The sequence below is a fragment of the Mustelus asterias genome, chromosome 1, assembly GCF_964213995.1.
Source record: "Mustelus asterias chromosome 1, sMusAst1.hap1.1, whole genome shotgun sequence".
Taxonomy (NCBI): domain Eukaryota; kingdom Metazoa; phylum Chordata; class Chondrichthyes; order Carcharhiniformes; family Triakidae; genus Mustelus; species Mustelus asterias.
The window spans coordinates 54,181,707-54,203,008 of NC_135801.1; the positions used below are offsets into that span (position 1 = coordinate 54,181,707).

The following is a 21,302-nucleotide window of genomic DNA, read 5'->3' on the forward strand; positions in this document are numbered from 1 at the left end:
AGCGCGCCCGTGTCGGGTTGCTCTCGAGCTGCAGAAAGCAGAGAAAGCGGCCCGGGAGCGAAAAGCGGGAGCGAGGGTGTATCTCGGGGGGGACGGGGGGGGGGCCGCAGATGGATCTCGGGGCGGGGGGGGGGCAGATGGATCTCTGGTGTGGGGGGCGCAGGGGGGTCCGCTGCTACTCTGTGGGCGATCGGGTGGGGGGCGGGGCAGGGGTGGCGATCAGTCTGGGTTACGGGGGGTGGTGGATAAGGGGGATAATGATGTGTGTGTGTGTCCCTTATTCACCCCCCCACTACCCAGACCAATCGCCACCCCTTTAACCCCCCCCCACCGATTCGCCCGCAGAGTGGCAGCGGACCCCACTTGCCTCCCCCACCAGAGATCCACTTGCCCCCCGCACCAGAGATCCATCTGCCCCCCCCCTCCCCGAGATACATCTTACCCACCTCCCTCCTCTCTCCCCCCCCCCCCCCAGCGGATGCGGGTGCAGATCGCGATAAAGGCCTCACACCCGACTTTACAGCGATTTCGCACCCGAAAACGGGCGCAAATTGTTGGTAAAATCGGGCCCGTAGAATGTTTTTGGGAGAATTCCGCCCTATGCGTGTGATTAGTTCATTGCTGTATTTTTTTTTCCACTGACAGAAAAGTTGCTTGTCTACCCTATTTTTAGACACTTGAGGTGATTCTGAAATTACAGTGCTTTGTTGTCACAAAAATCTCCTCAATGTCAGTTTTTACACTACATTTTATCCTCCTCCCCTAATAATGAAAAACAAATGCCTCCTCGTAGTAATGGTTAATATATGTACCACTCCCTGTATCTTGACAGACGTTAAAACTTGTACAAGAAGGAGCTTGCTATGAATACATTTATGAATACAACAAAGTAATTTTTATTAAACAATATGAACACAAAATAATTTACCCTTTCCCAGTGGCAGCGACTACTGATAAATCCTTAAAATAAATCTTGCTGGTAATGCCTACTCCAAGCCTGCAACAAATTCCAATAGCCAATAATTCAGGCTTGTTTTCCAAAATGCAAATGAAAAGGAGATGGTCATACACGTTATAAGAATGGCTGGAACTATGTTGCATGGAAATTAGCTATGTTTACAATGGAAATGCTAATATTTGTTCAATTGCAAAGTATCCATAGAACTACTGTGAATTACAAATTCTTGCTAATAGTGCACATGATAACAGGGCCACAAAACAACAACTTACTTAGTGCCATTCACAGAATAGAACATCCTAAGATGATGCATTGCCTATTTCCCACCATAGTCTCAAGGAGGGGGAGCCTTCCTGCTTCCTTCATCCAGCCCGGAAGCACCAGAACAAGTTCTAAAACCGCTTGTCCTCCATATGGCAGTTGTTAAAGAGCCAGCATGCAGACCCATCCAAGCACAGAATAGAACAAATTTTGCCCATACTGAATAGTGGTCCAAACCTAGAACCTGCTGCAGAGAAGCCACCAGTGCACAGGACACGAACACCGTAGAAATATAAAAGCAGTCGATTCTGGGCCTTCTAACTCCAGGCCTCTCAGAAGTGAAGGTGTTGGAGTCAAGATGGAGATTCTGTCAGACGTCCACTAAGTTGAAGGACCTGATCAGGTGTCTCAACCTCCCAATCAATGTTGTATAGTGTGGGGCAACGGCATGGTCCCTCGCTTCAGGGATGCAGTTGAAATCCCACCACATTCAAACTGAAGTGTCATGTTGCCAAAATGGATGGTAAGTGGGGCAAACTGTCTGGCACGGGCCCCATGTTTCCCAAGATCTCTGGCTACCAAGATAACCACCCTGCCAGAAATTTGGACCCGATGAATGGTGGATCACTCCTTGTCATGTAGGTGCCAAGTATCTTTGTCTCCAGGAATGGTGTGGGTTTCCTACAGGAACTACACCTCACACTTCTCCTCCTTCAGAAGTGAGAATTTCTGAAACTTGCACTGTGTTCTCTGCTATTGTTGATGTTGAGGCTGGCTATGGGTATCTTCATTTCAAGAGTAGAATGACACTGCCATCACCTGAATATGCAGACAGAGTAGAGGAGTACGTAGTCCTCCATTCCCTCAAGAGCACAGCGAGGAACGTCTTCAGTCTGCTCTGGTCATTCTGATACTAGTCTGGGGCTTTTTGGGCCAAGCGCATGGACCGAATGAGCAGCATCAACTCTGACCAATAGTCAGGGCCAGCTGAACTCTGTCATGGACACCAAGATTGTCTTCCAGAATTTCCCAGATTTCCTCGAGGCAGATACGAGGGGCGGGGGGGGGGAGGGGGGGTGTCTCAGTGGAGGGCAAAAGGACATCCACTGGTGATGGACTCTAAATCGTCCCCAGTGCCCTCCACCTGGCCACCACCCTTCTCCGGGCGTCGCCATTCAAGTCCAAGCCCTCCATCACATTGAGTGTGGAAGCTGGCCCGGACCATCCACTGACCCTGCCTCTGTCCCATTCCCACCCTAGGATGAACAACAGAGGGTCCTCTTGGCTCCTTTGAGAGCTCTAGGCCGGAGAAAGCAGAAGCATTTTGAGGCCGCACTCTACCCAAGTCATTGGGTCACTAGGTATGTCCAGAAAGAGCTCTAAACTAATGGTTAAGGCGCCCAGAGTAAAAGGTTAAGACAGAATGAGGGGCCTTCCCTGTTGCTGCCACCACCCAGCACCTGGGAATTTGCTAATGTGATCCAGCTAGGATGGGCAGGAACCCAGGGTGCTCACATTGTTGCTGGGTGGGTTCTGTCTCTAGTTCTCCCACCCATGCCTCCAGGGTGCCCGACTCGGTTGGGAGAGACCACAGTGGTGTATTGGGAATCTCCTGCACACTGGGGCAGAGCAAAGGGTTCCTCAGAGGGACAACACCTCTTCCATGAGGGACAGATCTTCATTTTGTGCTCCTCTGCTTCAGAGGAGAGGCACCTCCTGCTCCTGTTCCAGGCAAGGTGTAGAGGGAGGGAGATCTCCCTTTCACAAGAGGCATCCTGTTCTCTTCCCTCCTGTGCATCAGTGCTCCCGCACCAATGCCTGGCCCTAGGGTGGAGTCACCCACTTTGGTGGACATGGGCTGAGGCACGATCACAGAATCGGGAGGAGTGGCTGTGGGCTCAGGTTAAGCACGTGCTCTCCACTGGTCTCTGGGTGAGACTGCAATGGCTGCCAGAATTGACTGCCCCTGCAGGGTTTGGGATGGAGTGGTAGGGCAAGGTGTGGCTGCCTGGGCATTGTTGCCGGCCTTGGAATGTTTCCTCACATGCCCACCTTTGGAGGCCTGGCACCAGATGTCACAAACTTTGTCTGTTTGTGTCAATATATGCCCTTTTTGTGAACACAAGTCCTCACTCACCTGATGAAGGAGCAGCGCTCCGAAAGCTTGTGCTGCCAAATAAACCTGTTGGACTTTAACCTGGTGTTGTAAGACTTCTTATTGTGCTTACCCCAGTCCAACGCCGGCATCTCCACATCATAGCTGAAAGAAAGGCAGGACATTTGAGATTACAACCCACTGGCAGGAATAACCTCCCGCCACGTGGGCGAGGTGCACCACCTGCTCAGCCCTCAGGAAGAACACAGCCATGACATATCTTTGAGGTTTTATGCAGGCCTCAATTGTCATGTTGAGATGGATGTAGCTCTTCACCTCATATTTTCTACAAATACGCATGAATAGCAAAGGGACTACAGCAACAGCTGGAGTTGAAGAAGCAGCTACTCTTGCATAGGTCTTGGTAGATCCTGTCACTGGCGAAGGTGGTGACCCCATTTAAGAGTATGAGTTACATTCACCCTGTGCCTTCTGGTTGAAACGGTGTAATGGACAGGGAGACAAAGATGGAAAGATAAATAGTCTCCCCCAAATACATTTATAAAAATACAAAGGCAGAGAGAGACAAAAGGGAGGGTGAAAGAACACACAATGGTGGGTAACACTGGGTTGGCAGAAAGAGCTCTTGATGGATGAAGTCTTATTTTGGTCTTCTGCAGGGGGAGGAGGATGTCTTCACTTAGGCAGCTGGCACTGCCCAGGCACAGTCATTGAAACAGGATTTTAATGAGAAGGTAAATTGATTCTTCACTGGGCAGCACCAGACAAAGAGGGATGGTGAGGTCTTTAATAGAGCTGAACTTAATGGTTCACTCTCAAGTCCCTAAGCTCTCTGTCTCTCTCTCTCTCTCTCTCTCTCTCAACCTCCCCCTGCCACAACAGTTCTCGGCCCCTCAAATTTCCACAGGCACCCACCACAAGATTGTTTTTGAGAAAATTGATCTTTAGCGGTGTTGCAATCATCCATCCTGGACTTCTCATCATCTCCTCATTCTATTTCTCTCCACCAATTCCAACACCCTTAGGCCTCAGGCTCCAGGCCTTGTAGTAGTGGCTGCAGCAGGACTCAGCTCTGTGACAGAGGGCCTCCTAGTGAAAGTGATTGAACAGATTTGTTGAATAGATGGATTGTGGAAAGAATTGCAGGCCAGCAACTTCTGCTGAATTCAGCCTCCTGAATACAGAGACGTTTCCTCTCCTTGCTGTGTCGGAGTGTTGATTCACTGAGTTCAGGGTCACCCACATCCAATGTCCTATCTGTTGCCTATTTTTGCTCTTGATGCAACAAAAGTCAATAAATTAAACAAAAGATGAAAAATGAGAGGGGTGACAGCCCCTGACGGTGCACTGTAACAAAAAATCAAAACTTCAAAGGGAACTTACAAAATCAAATCAAAATATCATTCCAGGGGGGTGATGATGCACCCCAGCCCCCGCAAGGCCCACATTTTGTGGCCTTCCACATCACTACCACATTTGGTCAGTCCATGGATTTTAATCTTCTGTCCCTCATCTTGTGCATTCAGCCATTGTTTTATTTGCTGGTGTCGTTTCCTGCTCTCCTGATGGCATCCCCCCAATTTACTGGCTCCTACCATATTCTACTGCCAATTTTGGGTAGTTGTCCTTTGGGATAACTAGCTTTATCTTGTGCTTCAGTATCATTTTGTTCAGATTTAGTCATCCCTTTATCTGCCATAACCTGCTCTTTGTAATGTCTGTCATGTGTATGTGAAGTACATGGTGCATCTTCAATTTCTGTACCCTATTTAAATTCAATAAATGTATAATCAGTGCAAATTAGCCTAGAGGAATGTATCCTAACTGATAGCAATGTTGTAAAATGACTGTTTTTCCATCACTCCCTAAAACCATTCATTCTGCTGCTCTGTTTTGTAATATACTGTGTTCCCTGGATTAAAATTGATTTCTGATGGCCTTTAGTGGCACTTTAAGGCTCGCCACACTTTCTCTGAAACTTCAGCTTTGATAACTGCCTTTCTCCCTGCATGCAGAGCATTCAAATGCTCAGAGAAAGTTGAACTTGCTGGGAGAAGATCCCACATCAGCAAAAGTAATTTTTGGAATTCTCCCATAATCTAGTTGATAGGGACTGTAGCTCCCAACCATTGGAAAGAACTCACCAAACCAGGGCAGATGACAGCTTGGAGCTTAATTGGTCAGCTCAGATTTTGTGAAGCATCTTATCGGTTACTGCGTGATTTCTTTGACAAACCCCATTACTAAAGGGACTTTGCGCTGTTGTGTTCTTCACTGTGGTGCTCATATTTTCACACATTTTTTAATTCATTGTAGGCAAATTCCCCCCACATTATCAGTTAGGAATTTCACCGGTGCTCTCTGCCCAATTTCTATCCAATTTTCCATTATCTAGTCCACAACTACCTTTTGGTCTTTACTACATGTTACAGCTAACAGACTGAATCTAGTTGCCATGTCTACGAAATGTAAGAGAAAAATGTTTTTGTCCTTACCATATACTTTTGAGTCCATTGCTACAATTTCACTAGAGTCTCTTGCTAATGGGAGATTCACCATGGGTTGTGATGGTGTCCTCCTATACTTTTTACATGTAATTACATTTTTCATTGATCTCTTTTATTATTTCGTAGATTCATCTTCCATTACCTTTGCATTCTTCACAGGCTTTTTTAACCTACGACCAGATTAATGGGAAACTGCTGATGTATTTTTAAAATAATTTGCCTTTTTCTCTTTATACTCTGACCCCCTGATACCATTAACACTTCTTTAATGTAATTAGCAATATTGATTCTTGTTGTGGGGATGCAGTAATGTTCCGATTGTGTAAATTGTAAATCTACAGATTTCCCAAAAATAATTGCCGTATCATGTTCCATATCTAATTTCATTTGAGCCTTTTTCATAGATGGCCTACTCAACAGTAAGGGTATTTAATGGGATACTAGTCTCTTCTGATAAAATGGCTTACCCTGGCTATTTTACACAGAATCAATCATCACTTTCTTTAGTGACTTTAACATTATTATTCCCAAACCTGAAGTAGGTGGAATTTTCATGTTCCTTAACTTCACTTTGGTCTTTACTATTTAGTGAATCCAGGTAACATTTAAACTAATTCACTCTACATACTATGGATGTGCACCCACTGTCTAACACAATTGAGTGAGTTGGCAACTGGAACTCCCATTACTGGACTAATGCTTCTGGTAACCAGTACAATTCCTTTAATTGATCAATATTGTCATCTTCCCCTTCTGATCCTTCCTTGTCATGTGTCATTTCAAAAACCCTGTTATTCAGTTTCCGATTATTCACCACGTAATGATATTTGGAGTACACCTCAAACACCTGTTTGCTATTCCTTGCTTATTCCTGGGGTTAATTCTCCTGCCATAGTTACCCAATTCCTGTTGTCTATTAAAACTACCGAAAGGGTCTGTATCATGTTTTTGTTTGTGGTTCTTCTTTCATGTTGACGATTGCACCCTATATCTAAATGGTCTTGAAATGCTGCCAGCATTAAATACTGCATCTTTTGTGTTACCGCTGAATGTTTCATTGTTGCTATGAAAGTAACTGGAAATGACTGTTTCCACAGAATTTTTTTAAACCTTCATGCATCTGTTTCAAAAGCGTATCTCTTTCTGAGAATCTAACTCTAGTCAAGACCAGGAGCCTATCCATGTTGGATACTTTGGCACAGTTTGAAACCAAGCACTGAATTGGGAATCTCCAAATAGAATTTCTGCAATCTGTTACATACCATGATATATTCTTCTATGGAATAACCAGTCATCCTTCTAAATTTATCAAAATCCTAACCATGTCCCGTATGCATTTAACAGACCATCTTCCTTATAAATTTTCCCCATAAATTTTAAAAGGTTATCCAAATCTTCCTCCATATCCAAATGATAAGCCTCTGGCTAATACTTTGCCTAATCCCACTTGTGGTGGGAAGTGAGAGGACCAAGGCCATCCTTACTTTTCCTTTGCTAAGGACATAATCTATGTCCATATATCCATTTCATTCTCCTATTGGTCTTAAGGTTCAGCTTCACAGAATAAAGGTGGAATATCACATCCTGATCATTTACTTGGTTTCAGTCGTTCTTCTACAATTTAATGTCTGAAGAGATATCTTAGTTTCCAATTTTCACCTTTAGGCCAACCGTTCTTTGCTGCCAATGTGAATAAGATCCATATTGTTTGATGAAGTCAAAACTAAAACACAGAGCTTTTCCTTGTTGTGGGAGTTTATTGACTTTGTGCAGTGTCAACACTCCTCACACACACCTAGGGGATTTTCACAGTAACTTCATGTAAGCCTACTTGTGACACTAATAAATAAACTTTTAAACTTTTATCTATCATTTGATATGTACTCAAATACCCATTACCTGTTTCCCTTCAAAATGTAATTGACATTAACAAACCTGAATAAATGTAATTGGCATTAACAAATCTTGATCAACATAATTGATAAGACATTAACAACATCTAGGTTTTGCTTGACATTTGTCAGCCTATTATTATTTTCAACCAAAAAGGCCAAGCGAACTTCCCCCTGACAATTAGCAGCACTGTTGTTGCTATGTGTCTCAACTTCAACATTTCAACCTTTTCCCAGCATTTCTTGGTTTTATATTGGATCTATCTACTGGATTGAGTAAATATCATCATGGCTAGAAGAGCAAGCTGAGGACTCTGTGATGAGTGGAATGAAGAGGCAATATAAAATAAAGGGCACAACTCTAATGTGGGTGCAGGAGCAGAGGGACCAGAGTGTATATATATGCATAAGTTGTTAAAGATGGCAGGACAAGTTGAGAGGGCAGTTAATAAAGCATATAGTATCCTGGGCTTTATTAATAGGGGTATAGGATACAAAAGCAACACGGTTAAGTTGAACTTGTATAAGACACTAGTTCAGCCTTAGCTGGAGTATTGTGTCCAGTTCTGGGCACCACACTTCAGGAAGGATATGAAGGGATTAGAGATGGTGCAGAAAAGATTCATGTGAATGGTTCTGGGAATGGGGAAATTTTGAGATAGATTGGAAATGTTGGGACTGTTTTCCTTGAAGAAGAGAAAGCCAAAAGAAGACTGGCTGCAGTTCCAGCAGAAGTCACTGTGTCTTCTGATAGGCTGGTGGCTTTCAGAGACATGATTTCCTCCCAGATGGGGACAGAAGCCACGACCTGAGCCACTTAGCCAAATGGCTGTTAAATCAGGTGATTGTTTCCTAGCGCTGCAGAGGACTTTTAAATTGGGAGTGAAAAAATTTGACCATTCTGTGACTGCAAGTTAGACTGGACTGAGGGAAACACAAGTATCTAGTGTAAATGTATGTCCTGTCACCACCTTTTGTTTGCACTATTAGAGATTCAGCCTAGGGCACAGAGAGCTCTCTCTCTGTAGAGTTCCACGATTAGCCAGCCGACGGTATCGTCCAATGAGATGGGATACTACAGCTTTTTCTGCTTGGCAAGACTTACTAAGACTTGGGAGGTGATGGCAGGAGGCAGTTGAGTGTTGATGGATAATTGGCATTTAAACTGCACCTTTCTGAAAGTAAATCCAGCAATAGAGCAATTAGTCTGTCCAATATCACCCATTTCTTTAAAACAAAATGAGTATTCAAAGTCTGAAAGTTGGAATTTCCCAGTTGTGACAAGTATCTAAACAAAGTGGTTCAGGCAACTAGAGGCAGTACCCAAAAAAGGATTTAGCAGGGCACACTGGAATAAACATAAAAATCATTATATTCGCTACACTTTAGAATTTCAGCATTCAAGTTTAGGTAGGCAAACAGGTATGTTATCAAATGGCATACAGCACTGAACAATGGATGTTCTAAAATACACTTTTCTTTCTCCCAAAGAATCTGCGAACTGGTTGGAGTTTATGATGAGGGGAATTTCAGCTTCAAAAATGCTTGGACATATTTGGTTATAATTAACAATCTTTCACAAATAGTAAGTTTTACAAAGTATACATCTGCCTATAAAACATGTAAGTTTTATGTTCTTAGTTTGTTGCATTTGAGTCAAATATTTTGAGCTGATTTATCTGCTGTGTTAGTCTTAAATTTAACCTTGGATATTCCAAGAAATTCAGCTGAATTCCCTTTCCATACCTTCCCTGTATTGACAATCGAAACTATAATAACCTCTCCAATTATATTTGCTGCAGGAAATTTACACATTCTTACATTTGTAGTTATGAAATGTAACTATGTAAATGTAAACTGTGTTTATCCCTTGACAAGAAAAGATGTTTTTAACTTGGAATTTAGTATTTATGTCACATAAAGTTAATCAAGTATAGGGTATTTGATCACCTTATTAAAAATAAGCATTGTTGTCTTTTGAAGAAAGCTTACTCTATTATAAATATTCAGAAAATATGCTTGGATGTACCAAAAATGTAAATCAAAAGCATATGAATTGGATGCAAAAAATATGCTGTGTTTTTAAATTTAAAAATCAGTGTCTAATTAGAACACTTTTTTATTAGCTCAAAATTGTATTCACGTTCAGTTATATTTTTTCTTTGTAATTGCAAATTGTTGTTTCATTTCTCCTGTCTTTGGGATTGAGTTTTGCTTTGTTTTTGTAGTTCGCCATGTATTGCCTTGTGCTGTTTTATAAAGTGCTGCGAAATGAATTGAACCCTATCCAACCAGTGGGCAAGTTTCTCTGTGTGAAACTGGTTGTATTTGTATCCTTCTGGTAAGTTTAAAGTAAAATTATGTTTTTAATTGAAATGAGAATTTTTTAATGTTACTGACAATTTTAGATGTGGCTGGAAATACATTTAAAACTATGTTATGACTATTTTATATTTTGATAAATAAGAATACTATAATTCTCAAACAAAGACTGACTTATAACTGTTGAGTGCCTTATGCAAAATTTAGTTCATTAAATCGCTGCTTTATTTGACAATTCATTATAGGCAAGCTGCTTTGATTGCACTACTTGTGAAAGTTGGCGTAATTTCTGAGAAACGTACATGGGACTGGGAAAGTGTAGAAGCTGTCGCGACTGGTCTACAGGTAAATTTAACAATCGCACATCCACAGTAATCTATCTGAAAACTTGTATTCCTTGTAGATTTCTTTTTTAAAATCGGGTCCATTCCTTGTCTTAAAAATTAATTTTTCGAAGCCAAGGAATGAATATATACTTACTAGTATTTGGTAGCTATGTAAACAGTGAAAAATATCAAAAAGAAGTACCTGCTTAATTGAAACTATTTGCTATCATCATAGAATCCCTACAGTACAGAAGGAGGCCATTCGGCCCAGCAAGCCTGCACCGACAACAATCCCACCCAGGCACAATCCCCTTAACCCCACCTATTTACTTTCCTAATCTCCCTGACACAGAGTCAATTTAGCATGGCAAATCAACCTAACCCATACATCTTGGTGGCTATCTATATTTCAACTGTATGGGCAAGGGAGAGAATGTAATCGGACACAATCTCTACATTGGTTGCAATCTTCCAAAGCTAGTTAAATTTTCGGATAGTGTTGGGCGATTTGAAGGTATCAGAAAAAAAGGAACAAGCAAAGTAACTTTAGGTGAGTTAATTTAACATCAGAAGTGTGTGAAATTGCAAGAATACACAAGATGGATGAGGTCTTGCAGGAGGGAAAAATAACTGATGAGGTTAACACTGCTGCCTCACAGAGCCAGGCACCCGGGTTGAATTTTGGCCTCGGATGACTGTCTGTCTTTGTGGAATTTGCACATTCTCCTTGTGTCTGCGTAAGTTTCATCTGGGTGTCTGGTTTCCTCCCAGTCCAAAGATGTGCAGGTTAGGTGGATTGACCATGCTAAATTACCTTTTAGTGTCGGGGGATTAGTGGGGTTGCCGGGATAGGGCCTAAGTGAGATTGTTGTTGGCGCAGGCTCGATGGGCCTGCACCGACAAAGTCGGTGATAGCAAAGTCTTATGAAAGGTAAGTTATGTCTAACCTGGTAAAGTTGTTTGATAGCATTAACATGGCGCAGAGAGGGGGGCTTTAGAGAATGGCATAAATGTTAATTGCTGAAGGTATTTCATTAGGTTCTATCACTGAGTTGAATAGAATTGGAGAACCATTTGGTCTTCATTAGAAAATTAGATGGGAAGTTGTTTTTTAAAAAAAGAGGGAGATAAAAGGGCAATTGTTGAATTGACTGTGAATAGTGGTGCTACATTGGGGCAGCACAGTGGTTAGCACTGCTGCCTTACAGCGCTAGGGACCAGGGTTCACTTTCAGCCTTGGATGACTGTCTATGTGGAATTTGCACATTCTCCACATGTCTGCATGGGTTTCCTTTGGGTGCTCCAGTTTCCTCCCACAGTCCAAAGGTGTGCAGGCTAGGTGGATTGGCCATCCTAAAATTGCCCTTTAGTGTCCCAAGGTGTATAGGTTAGGGGGACTAGTGGGGTAAATGCGTGGGGTAACAGGGATAGGGTGGGGGTGGGCCTGGGTAAGGAACTCTCTCAGAGAGTCGGTGCAGACTCAATGGGCTGAGTGGCCTCCTTCTGCATTGTAGACATTCTATGATACTTAGTGAGTCAGAGGACGCAGTGTTTAGAAGGAATGGAATGTTAGTGTATGAAACACACTGGTCTAAAATTGCAGTTGGGAATGGGTGTTGCCTGTCATAACTCCAGGTCGGAGATTAGAAAATGGAATGGAAACTGGATTCTGCCCCGTTTGTATAAGTGAGAAATTTTCTGGTTGGGGAAGGTAAAAGAGGGCAAGTTATGTCAGTGGGGTCTGTTTGGGCATGATGAAAATGGACTTTCTTGGCAAGTATGCCTTAGCTGGCAACAGATTTCACTGAAGACTAAGAACTGGCATGAATTGCAATAATAATCAAGGAAAGGCACAAGAAATTTTGCAATTTAAGGTAGTCAGTCCTGGAGTGGATATATAATTATACAGAATCTACAACACAGAAACAGGTCATTTAGTCCAACTTGTCTTTGCCGACAATTATGCTGCAGACAAACCTCCTCTCACCTACATCACCAACCCTTTCAGCATATCCTTATAATTGCATTCAGCTAAAGGTGTGTAGTTGCACACAGTTAAATGACCTAACAAAAGTGAAATTGTTTCCACAAATCTTGGAGCATTCTGAGGATGTAACTAGCCAGGTGATAAAGAGAAACCAGTGGATGTTGTGGTTTGGATTTTGAAAAGGCACTCCAAAGATGTGCAATTTAGGTGGATTAACCATGATCAATGCGTAGGGCCCAGGTAGGATCAGTGTAGACTCAAGGGGCCGAATGGCCTCTTCTGCACCATAGGGATTCTATGAAATGATAAGGTGCCACATGATTAGGCCTGATAGGTTGGGTAGTATATTAGTGTGGTAATTGTGTAACCAAAAACAAAGTAATTTCTCCAACTGTTTTTTTGTATTTTTCCCAGGATTTTGTGATTTGTATTGAAATGTTCTTTGCAGCGATTGGTCATCATTATAGCTTTTCCTACAAGCCATATGTACAGGAAGCTGAGGAAGGCTCCTGCTTGGACTCTTTTCTAGCCATGTGGGATATTTCTGACATCAGAGCAGATATATCTGAGCAAGTACGGAATGTTGGTAAGGAAGTCAAGTTTTAGTGAGATGGTTTTTTTTTCCATTTAAAATTTGTTCATAAACGCTTTATCTTCAAGTTCATCATTGACGCCCAGACCATAAACATTTAATTCCAAAAAAAGTCGCCAAAGTCCTCCCAGATGAACATGAAATCAGCTCTTTCCATTGAGGGGAAGAGCTGATTGGTGGCGATTTAGTCTGAGGATCACACCTCAGGTGAAGGGCAAGGTTGAGAAGATGGACCTTCATAAATAACCTCAGCTGGCACGGGAATTGAACCCACGCTGTTGGCATTGCTCTGCACCACAAACCAGCTGTCCAGCCAACATGAGCTAAATTGAGGTTAAAAAAAAAGTTCTTCTTCACAGCCCTCTACATCACTTAATCACCCTGTTCTTGTACTATCAGCTTTTCGTTGTCCACCTGTTCTAAACCTTTCATCATCTTGCACACCTCTATCAAATCAATGTCCTCCTGTGCCATAATGGCACCATGTTGCTAAATCTTTTATTCTGGTCTGTTCAAGTTTTTTTTTAAATGTTAACTGGCTGATGAGCCAGTTGAGGGGGGACCAATATATGTTGCATATTTTGATTTTCAAAAACCATTTGATAATATGCACAAAATTTGATGCAATATATTAGCATGGATCTAGAGGATTGGTTAACAGACAGTAAACACTAGGAATAAACAAGTCATTTTTAGGTTTTAGGCTAATATCCCCGCTATAGTCGAACACATTTTTGAAAGTCCATGCACACCACATCAACTGCAATACCCTCTACAACCTTCTCTGTTATTTCATTGAAAAACTCAATCAAATTAGTTCAACATGATTTACCTTTAAAGCCTTACTTCATAAAACCTAAGGCAAAATATTGTACTACTGCTATTCCACTATTAATCACAAGGTGGCCTGCTTTGTCTCAAATTGCTTATAAAAACTAGAATTGTCCTTTTTTCACTCCCCAACGCCCACCCTGCTCACCACTAGCTTTTAAACTACTAACAGAAAAAAAAGTGAGACTTTTGCACTGTTGATCTTTAATGTACAGTTCATATTTCTAAATGGATTGGGTAGCAAGTAAAACTTCATGTATAATTGAAGACTGATCAACCACAATCTAAAAGCTGCAGTTTGAGTTGGCAGTTCTCATGCCAGTTGTTTTACAAGGTCTGTAGAGGGGAATTATGTTACCTGCTGATGGATCAAAATCTGCCCTGCACTGAAGTTTGTTTTGACTTGAGGATTCTGGACTACTATAATACCTAATCTTGAAACACTAGCAACTGGGCTGATGAACCTTATCTACTTTGTTTATTAATGATGCAGTTCTTTGACAAGTTTAGTATCATTAAACTTGCAGCCACCATACCTGAGCACAAGAAGAAAGTCAAGAAGGCATAGGGAGAAGGTAGTCAAGAAGGCATACAGCATGCTTGCCTTCATTGGCCAAGGCTTTGAGTTTAAAAATTGGTAAGTCATGTTGCAGCTTTATAGAACCTTAGTTAGGCCACACTTGGAATATAGTGTTCAATTCTGGTCACCATACTACCAGAACGATGTGGAGGCTTTGAAGAGGGTACAGAAAAGGTTTACCAGGATGTTGCCTGGCATGGAGGGCATTAGCTATGAGGAGAGGTTTGGGAAACTTGGTTTGTTCTCACTGGAACAATGGAGGTTGAGGGACGACCTGATAGAGGTTTACAAGATTGTGAGAGGCATGGACAGAGTGGATAGTCAGAAGCTTTATCCCAGGGTGGAAGAGTCAATTACTAGGGGTCATAGGTTTAAGGTGCGAGGGGCAAGGTTTAAAGGAGATGTACGAGGCAGGTGTTTTTTTACACAGACGGTGGTGGGTGCCTGGAACTCGCTGCCAGGGGAGGTAGTGGAAGCAGATACGATAATGAGTTTTAAGGGGTGTCTTGACAAATACATGAATAGGATGGGAATAGAGGGATATGGTCCCCGGAAGGGTCGGGGGTTTTTGTTCAGTCGGGCAGCATGGTCAGTGCAGGCTTGGAGGGCCGAAGGGCCTATTTCTGTGCTGCAATTTATTTTGTTCTTTGTTCTAAATGACACTGTGGCTAGGTAGTATTGCTACAGTTTGTATAGTTACAGTTTGACAACGCATGGACTAAATCCATTGCTGTGGCAAACTTGGTATTCAAAATACTCATGGGGCAGAATGTTACCTGCTCGCCCTGCCCATCGATGGGCAGAGCGAGCTGGTAAAATCGCACGAAGCCGAGAAATCAGGATTATGCCCAATTTCTCAGCTCTTGCCATTTTATGAGAGCCGGCTTTCCGGCGAGCTCAGTCTCTCGCCGGAAATGGGCCAGAGGCTGAATAATTTATTTAAATATATTATAATGCTGATTTGCATGTGTTTAGTGAGCCTGGCGCTCAATCGTCCAGGCTCACTTGCCTTTACGGCTTCACCGGTAGAGGTTCTCACCGGCAAGGAAAACACCTGCTCCCCAAGAATGGGGAACAGTCGTGTTGGCCTCGCCGGTGGAACCGGATGCCATTGAGGCCCTCCGGGGAGGCAATGGGGGGTTGCCTCTTGGGCAGTGCCAGCCTAACATCTGAGCAATGCTCACTGGGCGCCTGGTTAATACTCATTGGGCAGGGCCTGAAGGGGGTGGGGCATTAATGGGCAGCCCAATCGGGGGGGGAGGTGGGCCCTTTGCCACTCTGCAACGGGATCGGATTGGGGGAAGGAGGGGGCGAGATTGATTTGGGTGGTGGGGGCTAGATACCCATGTGTTCTGGGGCTCGTGATCGATCACGGGCCCCTGCAATTGCCGGTGGGGCAGGGGGGTGGTGGTGCTGGTTGAAGCTGCCTGCAGCAGGAGCCTGACGGTTCTCTGTCTGTCTCCTGTAGAGGGAGCTACTACACATGCACAATAGCTCCCTTTACAGGCTGACTGGCAAATTAAACCCAGCCCACTGCCTGCAGCAGCTAGAAACAGTCTAGCCCATTTTTGCAGTGATTAAGTGCATAAGATTGGGTGTGAAAACTCACCCAAAAAATGGATCAGGAACTCTCCCATTTTCACACTAGCTGGACACTTGGAATCACTCTCATAAAATTCCGCCTATGATCTGTTCAATCTCCTGAATGCTGTTTGGATCTACCTCATTTTAAATTTAAACATTCAGAGCACTAGGATTGTACCATTGCTGTCCTCTAAAATAATTTCTTGCTGGTGGAGAAGAGTTTTAAAGGAATATATCCAATCGAGTAGAATGCCCTTCTGGCAGCACAGTTAAAGTTCCAGCAAATCAATGTAAGTTGGGCTCTAAGTAAGTTGGAAACTAAACTATTCATCTTTAGGCTGGTAACTGCAGGGCAAATGCACTCTATTCTAAAACAACTGAATTCAGTGAATGCTATGTAAATGTAGGGGATGCTACTTTTATGGACCTGATTTGTAGAAACAAGTTAGGAGTGGAAATGAATGATGTCCAATATCTAAATTTTATAGGAAGGACAGTGTTGGGTCGACCAAGGAAAACAAATATTGTTGTAGAAGAGGAACACAATGAACACACCAGCCTTCTGTCTTCAGCAAGCCAGGATCTGAATTCTGACACCCCATCTCTCCCACCATCTCCAATGGGATACTACCAAGGATTTGGACAAACACATGCAGCTCTTACACCCCATCCTACAACTTCTTTCCCAGCAACGAATGATGCTATTGACAATTCAGCCAAAGAGCAAGAGGTTGAAGACTCCTTAAATCCTGTGCCTAATGATTCAGCATGATACTGATCAAGATGTGCGTACTGTTACTTCAACTTCTGACCTCCAAGGTTTGCTTTGAGGTCACATCTTTTATTGGTACTTTGAATAACTATGCTGAACATTATGGATGGACTCAATTTGAAACTGGGATAACATTTAAAAATCTGATACAATAAATTAAGAAGGCTAACTAGAAGTGATGGTAAATATTGATCAAATAGTTGCACAAAATTCTGGATGAAACAAGTTTGAGTATACCACATATTAAGCCAATAATTCTAAAATATTGGCCAGAGCATTAAAGGATCTTTCCATGCAGTAGTCTCTGAAATTACTAGTTAACAAGTAATTTTAGCATCCAAAGTGGCTTATGTATTCTGAACTGTAATAGTCCTGTGATATATTAGCAACCAACACTTAAAACACTATGAATTTATTTTCTACTTTAAATTACAGGAACATTTTTTCACCCTTTTTGATATGATGCCCATTAATTCAAAGTGACCAAGCAATTATATTGTACTTCCTATTTCTTATGAGTTTAGTTTTGTTCCTGAGAATTGTTGTTTGGAAGTGATATGAAGAGAAACAGTTCTTGCACAAGAGCTGCCCTGGTGATTATTGTTGCTGTTTCACTTCCCGCACCAAGTGTTGCGCAAGGCAGACTTTCATCTGTTCCCATAGTGAATTTTTTTCCTGGAACAGGTTGCTAGCCTATGACGAAAGGATTATAGCTTGAGGGACGCCACTCCGCATCAAGCATGGCCGACCAGGAGACTCTCCTGCTCTTACTGCCTGTTATTGACATATTGGAAGGGTTTTTCAAGTTGATACTCAACCTGTTTGGCCTGGGGTGATACTCGGGGCCCAGAGCTTCTGGCTCAGAGACCAGAATATTACCCACTGCAACATGACCTCCATACCCCTGGTGATGCTAGCTATTAAATTTAAGAGAAAAATGTGATAGCTAGAAAAAGTAAGTGAGCACCATGTGCAAGTACTGAAGCACAGTAGTTAAGTAGGTTGGAAGCACAGCCACTGGTGTGGGGTTCAGTTTAGCTTTAAAAAGTGGTATTTCATTTTTCCTGAGCCAGCTGGTTGCCATTCCATATCTTCCCAGCTTACTATGTTTTCTATGAAATTCAATGTGAATTGTAGTATGCAAGAAACTTATGCTGGCTAATAATCTGAAATGTAGGCAGTGGGATAGAGGGGTAAGAAACATATTTTTAAAAATCTGACTCATGCCTGTATTGTGTTTTTTAGCTGACACCAGTTACATACAAAATTTCAGCATTAAGGTAACGGATATTTGATAAAATGCAGAAACTTTCCAACAGTTTATTCGTAAGTGGTAGCACTGGAATTACATGGAATGGAAACACTTAGCTATATCGTACAAGACATATATATCCTTTGTTGATTTGATGGAGGAACATTTGGCACTATTTATCTACAAATTCCTAAGAGGTAATACAGTAGCTGCAAGGATGCTGATAAAATAATGAACCATAAGATTTTAATACAAAAGCAAATTTCTGCAGATGCAAAAACAGAAAATGCTGGAAAATCTCAGGAGGTCTGACAGCATCTGTGCAGAGAGAACAGCTATAATTTCAAATCTGGATGACTCTTTGTCAGAGCTTAAAATTTTCTTCCCTTGCCCCGACCCTATACTATGTTTTTTCCCTCTAGCTTTTAGGTGATTTTGAAAGTTGTGCACCATTTTCAGGAATGGATGATCTATTTGCAAATGCCACCATCTGCTTGGATAAACTGTAGGGTACATCGGAGCAGAATAGGTTTACTCACTATCTAATTCATCAAAAGGCTGAAGTGAGATGTCAAACATGGAAAGATGTGTCTTGGAAAGTGCTGTGCTACTGGGATGCTAAAGACCTAGTTTTATCTAATCCAAAACTGTGCAATTTACAACTCAATTATTTGGGATAGACAGTAAATGCTGACCTTGCCAGTGATGCTCACATCTCATGAATTTTTAAAAATAAATCCTTCCAGTTATGTCGAGTTCCACACTGGTTCAATAGTAGCATGCTCTCCTTGGAGGCAAAAGGCTGACATGACAAGCCCCTACTATATGTCCTAACTACGTAATCCTGGCTAACGCTTCACTGTGGTAACGAGGGAGTATTGCAATCTCAGATGTGCTGTCTTTCAAATGAGATGTTAAAGCAAAGCCCCAAATGCCCTTTCAAGTGGATGTAAAAGTCCCTGTAGCACTGCAGATTTTAAGGACCCCTTGTGCTGGTATGAAGAGATTTTTTTTGAAAGATGGGTGTGAAAGGGTATAAAAGAATTAAACATTTGTTACATTTTTGTACAGTCCACACTTTAGTTTCCATAAAACCTTGCTCCAAACTCGTTACAGCAGCATGTAAGTGATCATAAAATGTTTTTTAGATTATCTACCATTATATGTCAAAACATCCCATTTTGCTACATAAGCAGCAAAGATCTAATATGTTTATTTCCTGCTGCCTATCAAATTACTGAAAACACAAACTTGTGGCTCCTATATATTTAAAGTGAAAATTGGTTGTCAGTCATAGAATCATAGAAACTCTGCAGTGCAGCAAGAGGCCATTCAGCCCATCGAGTCTGCACCGACCACAATCCCACCCAGGCCCTACCCCCATATCCCTACATATTTTACCCGCTAATCTCTCTAACCTACGCATCTCAGGACACTAAGGGGCAATTTTAGCCTGACTAATCAACCTAACCCGCACATCTTTGGACTGTGGGAAGAAACCGGAGCACCCGGAGGAAACCCACGCAGACACGAGGAGAATGTGCAAACTCCACACAGACAGTGACCCAAGCCGGGAAGCGAGGAGCTGTGAAGCAGCAGTGCTAACCACTGTCATTATAGTAATTTGGCCTGTTGTTTAAGTCAATGTTTACTTGTATCTTGTAGATTGTGAAGGCTTCTTTTGGACTGTGACCTATTCGGGGATTAATACTATTCTAGTATACCTGAGCCACTTAACTTTCAATAACCTACACCAAAATTGTTACAATACTGAGCTGCTAATCAAATTTGATTAAATGGGGACTTTTGCACTTCTTACACTCATTGCTGTAACTTGAAAAAGGTATAGTGTGAATTCAAAGTGTACCGTATATCTATTCTGGTACAATAATGTTTTAACAGTAAGAATTTTTCCACTGTCCTAATGCCAATTAAAATGGAATTATGATTACAAATATTAAGTTGTCAGGCTCTGTGCAAGTTGAATAATAGATTGCCTTTTGTGTGAATCAAACTTGACAACTGCAATAAACTGGTGATCTGTACAATATACGTTGGGCATACTGTTCAGAAATGAGTGGGAAATTTTCTGAATTCTGCTTGTTAAACTGTCATATAGTAGTTAAACTTGGAACTTATGTTACCAATTGCTTAATAAAACATTCGGATCATGTAAAAGTTTTTTTTTAATAACTCTCGTACTTGTTTTGATTCTTTTGTAGATGAAGTTTTCTTTCCTATTTAGATCAGTATACCATCTGCAAAACCAACTTCAACCAGTAACCAAAATTCAGATACACAAAACAAAAAGTGATCTAATTTTGTTAAATGCAAATTGCTACTCGATGTCAACTTTAAAAAGGGATTAATCACAGTTTATGATTGTACGTTTTAAATTATTTTGTCAAATCTGTAGGCAGTCCTGTAGCTCAACCCCATGAATATATTTCCCTTTTCTATCTTAATCTCGGTCTCTTTTTGAACCTCTTGTGCATTTCTTGTTTACTTTACTTCACGTATACTCCTTTCTTATGTTGAACTCCTTAAAAATATCAACTTCCACATTTTATTTTCCACAATGAGCAATATGTGTACTTTATCTTTGCTTGTATTTAGAACCAATCTTTTCATGTTTTCTTTGATTTCAATACTTTCTAAGTCTTACCCTTAAATTTTGATTTTCCTCTATTTCCTTCATTCCTTTTGCTTGTTATTTATGATTGTGTTTTATTTTCCTTACCTTACTCCTTCCTAGCTGAATAGCTGTTCGTTACTTACACTTCGTTCCTGGGATGGTGGGACTGGGAGAAGGAGAGATTGAGTCAGTTAGGACTATAGTCACTGGAGTTTAGAAGAATGAAGAGGTTCCCATTGAAACCTATAAAATTCTAACAGGACCAGCCTGGGTATATGTAGGAAGGATGTTCCCGATGGCAGGAGAGTCCAGAACCAGGGATCACAGTGTGGGGATATGGGCTAAGCTATTTAGGACTGAGATGAAGAGTGGTCAGCCTGTGGAATTTGCTACCAAGAAGTTGAGGCAAAATCATTACGTTTTCAGGGAGAAGTTAGATCTACCTCTTTCGGCTAAAGGGATCAAAGGATATTGGGGGAAAGCAGGAACAGGTTACAGAGTTGGATGATAATGAATGGCCTACTGCTCCTATTTTCTATGTTTCTTATTTGGATTTAGCCCATCCTTCCAGAATATCGCTAAAAAGTGGAAACACCACCCCTTTAACCATGAAGTGAATTTTCTCATCTTCCAACCCTTCCCTATGTTAGTTTAGCTGGGGCAATAATTCTGAGATTACCACCTTTT

General features: G+C 41.8%; 1 protein-coding gene across 1 annotated transcript in view; it reads left to right on the forward strand.

The window, feature by feature from the left end:
- The window catches only part of tmem184c (transmembrane protein 184C), a 41,490-nt gene extending 21,322 nt beyond the window's left edge, over positions 1-20,168 (forward strand). Inside the window, exons 6-10 of the mRNA XM_078212366.1 lie at positions 9,226-9,319; positions 9,963-10,075; positions 10,302-10,401; positions 12,784-12,955; positions 16,445-20,168. Coding sequence (XP_078068492.1) covers positions 9,226-9,319; positions 9,963-10,075; positions 10,302-10,401; positions 12,784-12,955; positions 16,445-16,728 — 763 coding nt within the window. The 3' untranslated portion in view covers positions 16,729-20,168. The remainder of the gene's footprint in view (positions 1-9,225; positions 9,320-9,962; positions 10,076-10,301; positions 10,402-12,783; positions 12,956-16,444) is intronic.
- Positions 20,169-21,302: the final 1,134 nt, after the last annotated feature.